Source organism: Typopeltis vanoorti, chromosome 9 (assembly GCF_054136105.1).
Source record: "Typopeltis vanoorti isolate ZY-2024b chromosome 9, IOZ_Tvanoo_1.0, whole genome shotgun sequence".
NCBI lineage: Eukaryota > Metazoa > Arthropoda > Arachnida > Uropygi > Thelyphonidae > Typopeltis > Typopeltis vanoorti.
Genome location: NC_143557.1, coordinates 110,668,601 through 110,685,531, shown reverse-complemented (window position 1 = coordinate 110,685,531; position 16,931 = coordinate 110,668,601). Strand labels below are relative to the sequence as shown.

Below are 16,931 nucleotides of genomic sequence, written 5' to 3'. Positions count from 1 at the left end.
TACATGGCAGGAATTTGATGATGATGATGATGAAGAATAACATGTAAGAAAGTTTTAAAGCAAATAAAAGTTGAACAGCTCTCAGATGTGAACTACAGACTAAAATACACAAACATTATTGAAGAATGAAAGTGTTTGAGAACAGGAACCAAATCTTGGACATTCAGTGTCAAGCACTGAAGAAAACATTAACTGATTGAGCCAGAGAGGTATGTGGTGGGATTAGGTTTTCTGCAAGGATAGAAAAATCAGAACTACATGGTGGACACAAGAAGTTAAAGAGGCAGAGAAGGAAAAGAAAAAAGCATATCAAAAGTTCCTGACAACTAAGTCAGCTTGTGCTCTTAGAGAATACAGAGACAACGTAAGAAAGTTAAACACTATATAAAACTAGCTAAACAAAAATTATGGGAAGATTATGGTAAGAACAGAGAAAATAAATATCAAGAAGGTGGGAAAATATTCTCGAGGTTGTTGAAGAAGCTTAGAAATGGAGGAAAGAGTAAAGTTAGTTAAAGATGATAAAGGTGACATGAAAACGGGAGAAAATTACTTTGAAAAACTGCTAAATGAAACAAACAGTGGTAAAAAAAACACTGACCAGGCATGCAGTCAGGAATACATGAAGTAAAAAACTTGAAGTAGAAAAACCCATCAAAGGCTTGAAATGTGGAAAGTGCAGGAGTAGATGATATTCGACCAGAAATACTGAAGTATGGTGGTATAAGAGTCTTACAGTGGCTGCACTGCATAGTTCAGAAAGCATGGAAAGAGGGACGAATTCCCGATATTGGAGTAGAGCTCTCATAGTACCCATATATAAAAAGGGAAATAAAACTGAATGTGAGAAATACAGAGGTATTTCCCTACTGAGTGTTCCTGGCAAGATCTATGCAAGTATATCTGAGAAAAGGTTGAGAAGAATTGTGGAAGAAAAGCTTGGTGAAGAACAAGCTGGATTTAGGCCAAATAGAGGTTGTCAGGATCAGATCTTCACTTTATGACAAATAGACGAGAAAGCATGGGAATATAACTAAGATCTGTATTTAAGTTTTGTCGATTTGGAAAAGGCATATGACAAGGTGCCAAGAGAGAAGCTATTCAATACGCTAAAGTTATATGGTATCAATGGGGCATTATATCAAGCAATACTTAGTCTTTATTTGAGTTGTAAGTCAGCAGTTAGAATTGAAGGAAGATGGGAAGTACAGGAAGATGGTTTAATGTTAAAGCTGGTGTGAGACAAGGATGTACATTATTCCCCCTCTGTTATTCATTATCTATATGGATCACATTATTAAGGAAAGTGGTATTAAACATGATATCAAAATTGGAGATGTTAATGTCGGCTCTTTGCTTTATGCAGATGATATTATACTTCTAAATAAATCCGCTACAAGTCTGCAAGATTCCCTGACTAAATTGAATAGCTGTTGTAATAGATATGGTATGAAGGTCAGCAATAAAAAGACAAAGACAATGAAAATAGGCAGAATCATTGAAAATGTCAAATGTGTTGTGAATGGAGAACCTGTGGAACAAGTGAAACATTTCAGCTACTTAGGCACGATTTTTACTGAAGATGGTAAATTAAATATGAAAATTGACAACAGAATCAACAAAGCTGGTATGGTAGGAAGTCAATTGAATAAATTCATATGGAATAAGAAAGAAATTAGTCGGAACACTAAATTAGCTGTATACAAGACAGTGTTCAAACCAGTTTTAACTTATGGATCTGACAGCTGGATCAGAAGTAAAACATTGACTAGAGACTGCAGATATGAGAGTCCTGAGAAAGATTATAGGCATGAACAGATGGCATCAATGGCAATATCATATTAAAAACGATGATATTAGGAAAGAACTTGACATTGTCAACATCCAGGAATACATTAGAAGAGCTAATCTCAGGTGGTATGGTCACTTAAACAGAACGACCCAGAGGAAGACCAAGATATAGGTGGATTGATACGGTACAAAGTGCCTTAGATGATAGAAATATAAGATCTGATAATGTTGGAGTCTTGACAAGTAACTAATAATTACGGAAGACAGCGTACACTAGAAATATAAATTGAATAAACTTTAACATATAAACTTTCCGATATTTCGGCAAACGTCAGGTTGCCATTTTCTTGGGAACTTAATACAAAGACACGTGCACACAAGTACTACATAATAGCAAATGAGAACCGAAGCTAGGAAGCTAACGTTTTCCTAAAGTTCTGATGGTCCCTCCTGGCGGGCTATATTGGTAGTTCTTGGCCTTTGGGCTGAAGTTCTACTGATAAATGTTTCCCAAATTTGGGGCAGTCTCATGCATCCAAATTTGTTGAGGTTTGGAATGTTCCTAAGGGCTGAGGCTGATTCGATGAACAGTCTTTCATATTTGAACTTGCTGCGGTATATTACTGTGGCTTTTTTCCCATCTTATTCTGTGGCGAGTATCCAGAGCGTGGTCTGCAAGCCCAGAGTGGCTGTACTGATGTACTGAAATCAGATGTAATCCTTGTGTTCTGAGATTCTGATATTTGCTGTCCTGCCTGTTTGCCAAAGTAGGACAATTTGCAGCTGCAAGGGACCTGGTATACACCAGGTAGGTCTAGGGGAAGTGGTTGGTCTTTAGTGGAGCAGATAAGGGATGCCAATTTTCTGTGTAGTCTGTAACAAGTGGTCAAGTCATGTTTTTTTAAGATTTTGTCGATTTTTTCCGAGGTGCCTCGGACGTAGGGAATGGTGATGGATTTAGAGTAATCCTTTTTGTGAAGGGGGGGGGGGTTGTGGATAACTGGTTTAAGTATTTTTTGGATTCTTTTTTTTTTGGGGGGGGGGGGGGTAGCCATTGGCTGAGAAAGTGTCACGGATGTGATTTAGTTGAGTGGTTAGGGCTTGATCATTTGAACAGATTATTTTGGCCCTGTTGAATAGTGTCTTAATAACTCCATATTGTTGTGAGGGGGGGGGGGGGTGATGGGATTGTTGGTGAATGTATCTGCCTGTATGGGTGGGTTTTCTATAAACTGAGAAAACCAAGGTTCCATCAGGTTGGCGGGTGACTAGTGTGTCTAGGAAGGGGAGGTTATTGTTTTCCTCTTTTTCCAGGGTGAACTTGATTCTAGGGTGTTGGTTGTTTAAATGTGTTAGGAAGGAGAGGAGTGAATCCAGGCCATGTGGCCAAATAGCGAACACATCATCAACGTAGCGAAGCCATATGGTAGGTTTCTGTGGGGCTGAGTTTAAGGCTTTCTCTTCAAAAGTCTCCATAAAGAAGTTGGCCAAGGGTGGGGAAAGTGGTGAACCCATGGCTGTTCCCTCTATGTATTTATAGAATTTTTCCTGCCAAACGAAATAGCCTGAGTTCATTGTGAACTGAAATAGGGATGAGATATCGGGAGGAAATTTAGCTTGGATTAGCTCTAAGATTTCTTTGAGGGGGGGACATTCATGAATAAGGAGGAGACGTCAAAACTGACCATTATGTCATTATGTTGGAGTTTTCTATACTGTTGTAAGGTTTTCTATACTGGCTTTGATGTGGGCTGATTTTTTTTATGTGTGATGCTGTGTTGACAGTATAGTGTGAGAGCGCTTTTGGCTAAATGCTTGGCTAGTTTGTAAGTGATGGAATCAATGCCATCCACTATGGGATGTAATGGCACATTTTCTTTATGTATTTTTGGGAGCCCATATATGCCGGGGGGGGGGGGGGGGGGGGTCTAGAGTTATATGGTTTCAGTCTGTTGGTAATCTCCACAGGCCAAGAAGTGACCTTCTTAAGGAGCCTATGGAGTTTTCTAATTTGAGAGTTGGTGGGATTGTATTCAATAGGGGAGGTAAGTGGATCGATCTAACAGTAAAGCCTTGAGCATAACTGTGTAGTTATTAAAATTGAGTACCACAGTGGCGTTCCCCTTATCCGCTTTGGTGATCACTATTTCTTTGTTTTTCTTCAATTCTTGTAGTGACTTGTATTAACTAATGGATATGTTGGATTTTGGAGGTTTTGCTTTTGGGAGAACACAGGCTACATCCAATCTAATATCGTTGGCGATGTGGTTTGGAAGGTGGCGAATCCCGCGTTCAATTTGGATCATTAATTCCTCGGCCAGTAATTTCTTAGGAGCAATGGCGAAGTCGTGACCACGTGACAGAGCGTTGAGTGATTCAGGCTTCAAGATAACTGAAGAAAGGTTAACTACAGTGTTGTTGGTTTGTAGTTTAGGTTTGGACGCCGAGTTCTTTATTAATTTTTCAAACTTGTTGATATGTCGGCTCCGTATTTGTTCGAATTCTTTATTAGCTGCTGTACACGAGACGTCATGTAGGACTGACCAAAGCTCGTGATTAAGCGTATGCGAAAGCTCATTTTCTAGTGCTAAAATAGCTCTGTTTATGTCGGCTAAGGGAACCACGTGTAGCGGTAATTTGCTCCTGAAGTAAAGCCTGGCTCGCCCGGTTGTAGATATGGAGAGCTTTCTGTGAGACGAAGCGGTGTTTAAATTTTACACAGTTAGGGATGACTTGATTATCCCAGCAGCGTTTTAGGAATGCCAGACGGTTAAGTTGTCTGGATAACTTTAGCTTCAGTTTGCCGTAACGGCGGGCCTTGCTTGCAGAGGAATCTCCGTGGATGATCATAATTCTTGTAGAGAGGCTTATACGCTGTTAAACATGATAACTAATAATTAAGGAATTGACAGCGTACACTAGAAATATAAATTAAATAAACTTTAATATATACTTTCCGATATATATTAAATATATATACTTACACGCAGATACATTCACCAACAATCCCATCACCCCCACCCCTCACAACAATATGGAGTTATTAAGACACTATTCAACAGGGCAAAAATAATCTGTTCAAATGATCAAGCCCTGACCACTGAACTAAATCACATCCGTGACACTTTCTCAGCCAAAGGCTACCACCCCAAAATAATCCAAAAAATACTTAAACCAGTTATCCACAACCCACCTTCCCCCCTTCACAAAAAAGATTACTCTAAATCCATTACCATTCCCTATGTCCGATGCACCTCGGAAAAAATCAACAAAATCTTAAAAAAACATGACTTGACCACTTGTTACAGACCCACACAGAAAATTGGCATCCCTTATCAGCTCCACTAAAGACCAACCACTTCCCCTAGACCTACCTGGTGTATGCCAGGTCCCTTGCAGCTGCAAATTGTCCTACTTTGGCAAAACAGGCAGGACACCAAATATCAGAATCTCAGAACACAAAGATTACATCCGATTTCACCAGTACAGTCACTCTGGGCTTGCAGACCACGCTCTGGATACTCGCCACAGAATAAGATGGAAGAAAGCCACAGTAATACACCGCAGCAAGTTCAAATATGAAAGACTATTCATCAAATCAGCCTCAGCCCTTAGGAACATTCCAAACCTCAACAAATTTGGATGCATGAGACTGCCCCAAATTTGGGAAACATTTATCAGAAGAACTTCAGCCCAAAGGCCAAGAACTACCAATATAGCCCTCTCAAACGCTTTCATTTTTTCTTCAATAATCTTTGTGTATTTATTCTACAATTCACATCTGAGAGCTGCTCAATTAAACATGGTATTAAACATGATATCAAAATTGGAGATGTTAATATCAGCTCTTTTCTTTATGCGGACGATGTTATACTTCTAAATAAATCCACTACAAGTTTACAAGATTCTCTGACTAAATTGAATAGCTGTTGTAATAGATATGGTATGAAGGTCAGCAATAAAAAGACAAAGACAATGAAAATAGGCAGAATCATTGAAAATGTCAACTGTGTTGTGAATGGAGAACCTGTGGAACAAGTAAAACATTTCAGCTATTTAGGCACGATTTTTACTGAAGATGGTAAATTAAATATAGAAATAGACAACAGAATCAGCAAAGCTGTGTGGTGAGAAGTCAATTGAATAAATCCATATGGAATAAGAGAGAAATTAGTCGGAACACTAAATTAGCTGTATACAAGACAGTGTTCAAACCAGTTTTAACTTATGGATCTGAGAGCTGGGTCAGAAGTAAAACACTTGACCAAAGACTAGAGACGGCAGATATGAGAGTCCTGAGAAAGATTATAGGCGTGAACAGATGGCATCAATGGCAATATCATATTAAAAAGGAGGATATTAGGAAAGAACTTGACATTGTCAACATCCAGGAATGCATTAGAAGAGCTAATCTCAGGTGGTATGGTCACTTAAACAGAATGGACGAAGAAAGATTAGCAAAACAAGTGTTCTCTGCCAGGTTGGCAGGAAAACGACCCAGAGGAAGACCAAGATATAGGTGGATTGATGCGGTACAAAGTGCCTTAGACGATAGAAATATAAGATATGATAATGTTGGAGTCTTGACAAGTAACAGACTGATTTGGAGGAAAATTGTAGATAGGAAGTTAGTAATGATGTAATTTTTTTTGTAGTACTATCATATCCTGTACACCTCTTGATTGTATATGGCAGGAATTTGATGATGATGACATCCTCTATTTGGCCTGAATCAAGCTTGTTCCTCACCAAGCTTCTCTTCCACAATCCTTCTCAACAGTTTCTCAAGTATAATGACATAAATCTTACCAGGAACACTCAGAGGAGAAATATCTCTGTAATTTTCACAAACAATTTTATTTCTCTTTTTATATATGGGTACTATGAGAGCTCTACTCAAATCATCTGGAATTCGTCCTTCTGCCCAGGCCCTCTGAACAATGCAGTGTAGCAACTATAAAACTTTTATACCTCCATACTTGAGCATTTCTGGTCTAATATCATTCTACTCCAGCTTCCTTTTCACATTTCGGACTTTTGATGGCTTTTTCTTCAAGCATGGATATGTATTCCTGATTGTATGCCAGGTCAGTGTTTATTTTTTATCACTGTGCTGTCATCACTGCTAGTTTCATTTAGCAATTACTCCATACTTCAAGGATATCGTTTTCTCAAGTTTTCATATCACCTTTATAATCTCTAATTCCTTTCACAGCACTCTTTCCTCCATTTCCTCAGAAATGGAGGAAAGAGTGCCTCCAGAATATCTTACCACCTTCTTGATATTTATTTTTCTATGTTCTTACCAAACTCTTCCCATGCTTTTGTTTAACTAGTTTTACACAGTGTTTAGTTTTCTTACATTTGTCTCTGTATTCTCTAAGAGCCCCAGCTGACTTATTTGCCAGGAATTTTTGATATGCTTTCTTCTTTTCCTTCACTGCTCTCTTTAACTTCCTGTGTCCACCATGGAGTTCTGATTTTTCTATCCTTGCAGACAACCACACCACATGCTTCTCTGTCAGAATCAATCAATGTTTTCTTTAGAGCTTGCCACTGATTCTCCAAGGTTTGATTCCTGTTCTCAAATTTTTTTCTTGAATAATGTTTGTATATTTTAGTCTACAGTTCACATCTGAGAGTTGCTCAACTTTTATTCATTTTAAAACTTTCTTACATGCTATTCTTTTCAATATGAAATTCAATTTTATCCTGCTCAAGACTAAATAGTGATCACTTCCAATTTCAAATCCTCTGTACACTCTAGTGTCCTGCACCAGAGAGAAAACATCAATATCAACAATAATATAGTCAATGAGACTTTTCTTATTCCTTGCCTCTTCTCTCTGTGAATTTGTGCACATTTTTATGTTGGAACATGGTGTTAGTAATAACCAGTCCATGTCCTGAGCAGAATTCCAACAAGTATTTGCCATTATTATTAGCTTTGCTATTTTCTCCAAATTTTCCTAAAATATTTTTGTATGTCTCACAATCATTTCCTACTCTGCTATTTAGATTCCCAACAAGGACCAACTTTTCATTTTTCATTGTGTCAGTTGCTTTCTCTAAAGCCTCAAAAAATCCCTCCACATCTATCTTAGTAGAACCTTCTGTGGGACCATAGGCACAAATAAGTCTCATTGTCCAGTTCTCCATTCTGAAATATGCCCACATACTCTACTAGAAATTGCCTGCCATTCAAGATGATTAGCCTCGTATTTAGTGTTGAATACTATGGCTACTCCTCCTTCTCCTTGATCGTCATTGTCTGAATATAACATTTTGTATTTATTGCTTAGAAAGAGCTCACCAGTTTTTGTCTTTTTTTGTTTCAGTCACCCCTATTATGGATAATTACCTGAAACAGCACGTGATGAAAAAGACAAGGAGTTCGAGTATTGGATCTCGTAACAGCATCAGAAAATCTATTTATAACTACAGCAGCAGCAACTTGACATATGATTGGGAAAGCGACCATACAGTCTTGTCCTAATAGGTTGCTCAACATGTGGAAATTTCAGTGAAGCAAGGGGTTTATGCGGAACTACAAAGTTGGCGATTATGATAAACTTAGGAGGCAACTTGGAGCAGTGGGGTAGCATAAAAAATTACATAGAATGAATGTTATTAGTGCATGGGAAGTGATCAAGGATTGGGTGAGGCAGTATCAGAGTGCATACCTACAGTCAGGAGAATAAACCAAATAGAAATTAAGTGGATGAGTAGCAATAAAAAGCAGCAGTAAAAAAAAAAAAAAGTATCATAGAAGGAATATGAACAAAAAGGTGAATGGCATGTTGATGAGCAATATAAAGCGCAACCAAAAAGGATAACTAGTATTAGGAAGACTAAATCAGATTTATCATCATAATCATCAAATTCCTGATATATACCCTCAAGGGGTGTACAGGATATGATAGTACTAGATGAAAAATTTACATCATTACTAACTTCCTATCTACGATTTCTTTCCAAATCAGTCTGTTACCTGTCAGGGCTCCAATATTATCAGATCTTATATTTTTGTCTTTTAAGACACTTTTTACTGTATCAATCCACCTATATCTTGGTCTTCCTCTGGGTCTTTTTCCAACCAACCTAGCAGAGAACACTTGTTTTGCTAATCTTTCCTCTCCCATTCTGTTTAAATGACCATACCACCTGAGATTAACTCTGCTAATGTATTCCTGGATGCTAACAATGTCAAGTACATTCCTAATATCCTCGTTTTTAATATGATATTGCCATTGATGCTAGTAAATGCCCCTAATCTTTCTCAGGACTATCATATCTGCGGTCTCTAATCTTTGGTCAAGTGTTTTACTTCTAATCAAGCTCTCAGATCCATAAGTTAAAATTGGTTTAAACACTTGTATACAGCTAATTTAGTGTTTGGCCAATTTCTCTCTTATTCCATATAAATTTATTCAGTTGACGTCCTACCATACCAGCTTTGTTGATCCCGTTGTCTATTTCCATATTTAATTTACCACCTTCACTAAGAATCTTGCCAAAGTAGGTGAAATGTTTTACTTGTTCTATAGGTTCTCCATTCATAATGCAGTTGATATTTTCAGTGCTGCTGCCTATTTTCTTAATGTCTCCAATTTTGATATTGGGTTTAATACCACTTTCCTTCATGATGTGATCCATAGAGATAATGAATTGCAGACAGAATAATGTGCATCCTTGTCTCACACCAGCTTTAACATTAAACCACCTTCCTGTACTTCCTTCAATTCTAACTGCTGACTTACAACTCAAATAAAGACTAAGTATTGCTTGATATAATGCGCCACTGACACACAATACAACTCTAGCGTTTGAATAGCTTCTGTCTTGGCACCTTGTCATATGCCTTTTCCAGATCTACAAAACTTAAATACAGATCTTTGTTATATTCTCATGATTTCTCAATTATATGTCATAAAGTGAAAATCTGATCCTGACAGCCTCTATTTCGCCTGAATCCAGCTTGTTCTTCACCAAGCTTCTTCTCTGCAACCTACTCAACCGTTTCTCAAGTATAATGGCATGAAATCTTGCCAGGAACACTCAGCAGAGAAATACCTCTGTAATTCTCACATTCAGTTTTATTTCCCTTTTTTTATATATAGGTACTATGAGAGCTCTACTCCAATCATCTGGAATTTGTCCCTCTGTCCAGGCCTTCTGAACTATGCAGTGCAGCGACTGTAAGACTTTTATAACTCCATACTTGGAGTTATAAAATTCTGGTCGAATATCATCTACTCCAGCTGCCTTTCCACATTTCAGGCTTTTGATGGCTTTTTCAACTTCACGATGGATATGCATTCCTGATTGCAAGCCTGTTCGACATTTTTTACCACTGTGCTGTCACTGATTGTTTCATTTAGCAATTTTTCAAAGTACTTACTCCATACTTCAAGGATATCTTTTTCTCCAGTTTTCATGTCACCTTTATCATCTCTAATTCCTTTCAAAACACTCCTTCCTCCATTTTTGAACTTCAACAACCTTCAGAATATCTTGCCACCTGCTTGATATTTATTTTCTATGTTCTTACCAAAGTCCTCCCATGACTTTTGTTTAGCCAGTTTTACACAGTGTTTAGCTTTCTTACATTTGTCTCTGTATTCTCTAAGAGCACAAGTTGACTTATTTGCCAGGAACTATTGATATGTTTTCTTCTTTTCCTTCACTGTCTATTTAACTTCCTGTGTCCACCATAGAGTTCTGATTTTTCTATCCTTGCACAAAACCTCACCACATGCCTCTCTGGCTGAATCAATCAGTGTTTTCTTCAGGGCTTGCAACTGAATCTCCATGGCTTGGTTGCTGTTCTCAAACTCTTTCGTTTTTTCTTGAATAAGATTTGTGTATTATATATAGTCTGCAGTTCACATCTGAGAGCTGTCAACTTTTGTTTGCTTTAAAACTTTCTTACATGTCCTTCCTTTCAATATGAAATTCAATTTTATCCTGCTCAAGACTAAATGATGATCACTTCCAATTTCAAATCCTCTGTACACTGTTGTGTCCTGCAACAGGGAGAAAACTCACTATCTACAATAACATAGTCAATGAGACTTTTCTTATTCCTAGCCTCTTCTCTCCATGTGAATTTGTGCACATTTTTATGTTGGAACATGGTGTTAGTAATAACTAGTCCATGTCCTGAGCAGAAATCCAACAGGTATTTGCCATTATTATTAACTTTGCTCTTTTCTCCAAATTTTCACAAAATATTTTTGTATGTCTGACAATCATTTCCTACTCTGCTATTTCGATCCCCAACAAGAACCAAATTTTTCATTTTCATTGTGCCAGTTGCTTTCTCAAAAGCATCAAAAAATTCCTCCACTTCTACTTAGTACAACCTTCAGTGCAGGACACAAATTAGTCTCATTGTCCAATTCTCCATTCTGATATTTGCCCACACCACTCTACTTGAGACTGCCTGCCATTCAAGATTAGCCTCATATTTAGTGTTGAATACTATGTCTACTCCTTTTCCTTGATTGTCATTGCCTGAGTATAACATTTTGTATTTATTGCTCAGAAAGATCTCACCAGTTTTTGCCTTTTTCTGTTTTAGTCACCCATATTATGTCGATCTGATACTTATCCAATTCCTCAGCTAGCTCCATTTCTTTGCCATTCAGGCTTCTTATGTTGATAGTACCGTTGAACTCTGGTGATGTTGAGTTGCTGTGGGTTTTAGGATTTGTTCCAATAGCTGACTTTTTGCTTTTTGCCCTGGCGAAAACAACGGAGGCCTTGTTTAACTGGGCGAAAACCCAGCCGGCATGAAATTCTGTCATGTACCGTCATTTGAAGACTAAATCAAATTTTGAGATTAAATTAGCTAAGTAGGCCAAAGTAAATCCAAAAGAATTTTTTTTGTTTTATATATATATATATATAGTAAGAAAAAGAATGATTAGGGAAAGATTACTTTACTCAGTACATAGTAGAAAGTGACAGAAGCAGAAGAAATAGTTCAGTTACTAAGTGATCACTTTGGAAGAGTAAATCATCCTGGTGGTGAATTTGCAGTTACTCAAGTAAACTGAAAAATATAAATGTGAATACAGCAGTGGGCCTGGATAATGTGTCAGCTTGTGTGCTATGAAAATGTGCAAGTGAACTGGCAGTGCCTCCCTGGCTGTTTGATTGGTTAGTGAAGTGTCAGTCTCCATCACTTCAGCCATTTGTTTGCAGTGATGGAGTTGAAGTGTCAGACTCCATTCTTGCAAACATATGGCTGAAGTTATATAAGAAGCCATGGTTGGCTAGATGCATGGCAAAGTCATGCTTCAAATGAAGACAAAACTGAACGTCTTTAAGTTCTTGATGTAGGATGATGACTGAATACCAAGTCAGAATCCCATCTTGTTACTGCAACGATACCATTCATGCTTTGAACATTGAAAGGAAGGGCCAGGTGGAGTTGCTTTTGGATCGTTACAATGTGATTACTCTGAATGAGGCCACTAGAACAGAAGCATCAAGACAGCCATGGAGACTAATGTAGATGCTGCTTCCTATGCCGCACCACTCAGGTGTGACATGCAGGCACGAAATATCCACAGACAACCTAGGTACCGGTATAGGTGTTGTGCTTAAAAGAGTAGCCAAGGTCAAAGACAATGGTGAGCTCATGACAGTTAATTCCATTTGTTTATGTAGTTTGTTTTTCACAGTGAAATATCCTAAATTCGTAAGAAACTTGAAAAGGAAATTCAGATGATAGATATTCAATGGTGTCATCGAAAGGAATAGTGAAGAGTAGCATGTCAAAACTATCATATCACAGTAATTCAGTTTTAAGTAATTAATTTTCGAAACAAACTTGGCAGTATATTTAATAAAAAAAAAAAATAAGGAATGAGATTGTTAAAAAGGAATTCAGAGGTTTTGTATGTGGGATTCCCTACAACAACTGGCCAAGGGCAACATCCCCCAATTTATATAGTTTAGGCCGTCCATATATCCCAAGCAGTCTGGCATGATATGTTTTAAATTTCTGAACATTTTGTTTCATACATGGATGATATTATCTAACAAAGCGATGAGTGACGATTAGTGGATCACTACTAATGACAGTAGTATGACTTTGGAGGAGAATATCATTTTTTGCCTGTATGAGCTGGAGTAGAAAATTATGGTGACATTACCTTTGTCCATCCTTGTGATAAGATTTTTACTATTCTTTAGACTATGAAGTTCTTTTATTCAAAGAGTGAAATTCATGCTTGGATAATTTTGAAGCATACATAATTTTGGCAACTTTAATGCATGATTTATTTTGTCCTCACTAGAAGAATGTGAAATATCACATTAGAAAGGTCAAGTACAGGAAGCATTCTGGAACAATGGTGAATTTATCACAGCTAAAACATTATGTTGAAGTCAATTAAAAAAGGTTATCATCATCTATCTCCTGAAGATATGTGCCCCTAAGGGGGTGTTCAGGTTACTATGACAGCACTACATGATTAAATTTACATTATTATTAATCCCCTAACAACAATTTTTCTCCAAAGTCTATTACTTGTGAGAACTTCAATATTGTCATATCTAACAAATCATGCTTCTAAAGCACTTCTACCTTGGTCTCCCTCTAGGTCTCTTTCCTGCCATCTTGGCATCAAACACCTGTTTTGCTAAACTTTCCTCAACCATTCTATTTAAGTGGTTGTACCAGTTTAGATTAGCTCTGCTGACACATTCTGGAATGCTAATAATATAAATCTTCATTTATAATATGATTCTGCCATTGATGCCATCAGTTCACCCCCCCCCCTAATTTTTCTCAGAACTCTCATATCTATGGTCTCTAATCTTTGATTAAGTACTTTACTTCTAACCCAACTCTCAGATCGATAACTTGAAACTGGTTTGAACACTGTCTTGTGTAATGCTAGTTTGATTTTGGCTAAATTTTTTCTCTTATTCTGCATAAATTTATTCAGCTGGATACCCACCATACCAGTTTTGCTTATTCTGTTATCTATTTTCAAATTTAATTTACCATCATCATTAAAAACTGTCTATCGGAAAACATCTACACTTAAAAAGATTATCATGCAGGAAATTTGATTGAGTTATTGAAATCATTTTAGAATGTTTACAAATTTATGGTTATAAGTTTTTCATAGGTGGTTGAAATATGTAGAACTAAATTTAATACTTCAAGTTTTAATATAGATGAAACTTCATATTCTTAATTAGTCATTTCAAGAGTTATGTGAGAAAGTCTTTTTTTTGACACCCTAAGTTGATTGTGAGCAAGAGAATGATGAGCTTTAAAGTACATATTATGATCTCCTGGGGATTTTATAGTTTCTTTACTCCCAGCAAAATTACGAATCATGTTGACATTCCTACACATTTTTTAGACAAAGATAATCGAGCCAACAGCTGACCATGTTGTAAACATAACTTTCAGAGCTCACTAGTTTTCTTTAGCTATTACATCTTTTTGAAGGATTAAAATCTTTTGATGGAATCCTAATAACGGGAAATCCATCGAAATAAAGAAAACATGTAACCACAGTAAAGATATTTTACTATGATTATACTGTTAGATTCAAATATTTTGGTTTGCATATCACAAACTATCTTCATTGTAAAATAATAAACATGGAATATTGAAACAACAAATTAAAACTACATGCTATAAACAATGGTTATCATCACATGTGCAACCACAAGGGTATCAGGGTGTAAACTATTAGGATCCTTAAAAAAAATTACAAAATAAAGTTGCTGATAACAAATCAGCCTACTTTCACTTTTTTTTTGAAAGATAAAATTTCTTCACTGTTGCCATCTGGCTCAAATTCCATGTAAATGCAACTTACCCTATTTTGGGAAAACAGGCTGTTGAATTTTAAAATGAATTTCAGAACACTAATCATATATTCACTAATCAAAGGTTGATTATATCCAATATATCCGCTGATTAGCTTGGCATGTAGAACATGGAATTGATATCGCTACTCACTGAATTCTTTGGAATGATGAGATTATAGGATGAAAATCTCTTCCACCTAGGAGGCATGCTTTTATACTATCAGGTAGATGCCAGACAAGTATGAGTTTGTAGAGATAAAATAGGATAGGTGTTAATTCTAGAGCACAATGGGAGACTATCAGGTAGATGCCAGACAAGTATGAATTGTAGAGATGAAATAGGATAGGTGTTAATTCTAGAGCACAATGGGAGAAATATCTCCCATGGGTGTGTGTGTGTGTGTGTGTGTAGGATGGGGGTTCTTGTGCCTTGGTGCATGTTCCTTGCCAGAGGATGACTAATCTGGTGTCTCCCCTTTCAATGCCATATTGCATCATTCATCTGCTGTCTTTATCATTCTCCCAGTTCTGGGGATTATTCTGACCAGGGCTCAGCAAATAAGTTCTCCCACTCGCCTGCAGCAAGTAGATTTCATTAGCTGGTGAGTAGATGCTCCATGAACAAAACAGAATATTAATACTTATGGCTAATTTGTCTTTTCATAAGGAGTACCCCTTGTATTACGTGGCTTTTTTACTCGAATTAAATTAAAACATTGATGATATGTATTTTAGAAACATAAATTAAAATAATTTTAGGAATTACCCCATGCAACTAATAAATTAAGCCAACCAAATAGCGAAAACTCATCTAACCAGTTCCGTAATCAAAGAAAACTTTCCAACACAAAAAATCATTCAACTGCCATATAACCAGAATGCTCAGGACACAAGAACCAGTAGACAAACATTGCTATCAAGCATAACATAGTCAATGAGACTTTGCTTATTTCTTACATCTTCTCTACATGTCAATTTATGCACACTTTTATGTTGGAACATGATGTTAGTAATAACTAACCCATGTCCTGAACAAAAATACAGGAAATTTACAATTATTATTAGCTTTTCTCCAAATTTTTCCAAAACATTCCTATATGTCTGGTAATCATTTCCCACTCTGCCGTTTAGATCTCCAATAATGACCAACTTTTCCTTTTTCATTGTGCCAGTTGCCTTCTCTAATGCCCCAAAAAAATTCCGATTTCTTTCTTGATAGAACCTTCTGTGGGACCATAAGCACAAATAAATCTCACTTTTCAGTTCCCCAGTCCAGTTAATTTAGTATATTTACTTTTTTTCTTTTCTCATCTAGTCAGGCTAGTATTAGCAGTTAAAGCAGCTAGATTTATTGTACTTGTGTGTGTAGTGTTATACAGCTTGTGTCTTGTTCATAATAGGTTTTCGTGATGAACTTAATACATAGGTCGAAACATTGAGTGTTATTTTCTTAATTGTAAGTAATTATAAGTAATTAAAAATAATTACTCTGACATGTTTTTGTCTTCATAAATTCTACAATGAATGCAGTAACCTTGAAAGAAAGTCTACAGAACTGATTCTGTAGGCTTTATGAATGCTGCACACTCAAATGTTTCAGGTACTTAACTCCAGTTAATTACAGCATGTTATGTATAGCCATAAAGGGTGTCATCACTTTGCTTGTAGAGAGAGAAGTATGCATTTAGAAACACTTGCTAAAAAAAAAGCAAATCACTTCAGTTCAACAACCACACTTTATTTCATGTACTGCAGCATCACGATTTGGCAGGAGCTGCATTACACCGAAAATATTTCACTTCATATAAAATCTCATTTTGCTTTAATAAACAAAGTAGAAAACTGAAAATCATGTTTAACACGTGCACACATACACAAAGAGAAAGAGATAACATTGTTGTCAATAAAAGAAAATATTCTCTCCTTGACATAAGGTAAATTAAAAGCTTTGGATTCACACACTTCCCTTAACTCAGTAGCTATAATATTCAGGAATATCAAATATTTCTTCCAAGAGCAAAGAATTTAAATAAACATATTCAATGCATGTACCTTGGGCTGCATTATTTTCATTTGGCTCATTTCCTACAGCAGCATCTTCATCCTCTTCAGCATTTACAGCATCTTGTACAATGCCACCATCTGCTTCTGGAGCATCATTGTTGTTATCAACTACTGCTGCACCATCTTCATTATTCTAATTTAGAAATTATACAATATGAATGAGAAGAGCAAGGAAAAATAAAGACTAGTTCAAACTACAAATCAATTTATATGATAAAAATCAAAGAACG

The 16,931-nt window shown here is 36.6% G+C and overlaps 1 protein-coding gene across 3 annotated transcripts in view; it reads right to left on the bottom strand.

The window, feature by feature from the left end:
• Positions 1-16,931, bottom strand: part of LOC150103422 (E3 ubiquitin-protein ligase MARCHF6) — a 271,806-nt gene that overhangs the window by 197,187 nt on the left and 57,688 nt on the right. For all 3 annotated transcript variants that reach the window (XM_090397403.1, XM_090397402.1, XM_090397400.1), the window contains exon 7: positions 16,690-16,834. In XM_090397403.1, coding sequence (XP_090253529.1) covers positions 16,690-16,834 — 145 coding nt within the window. The remainder of the gene's footprint in view (positions 1-16,689; positions 16,835-16,931) is intronic.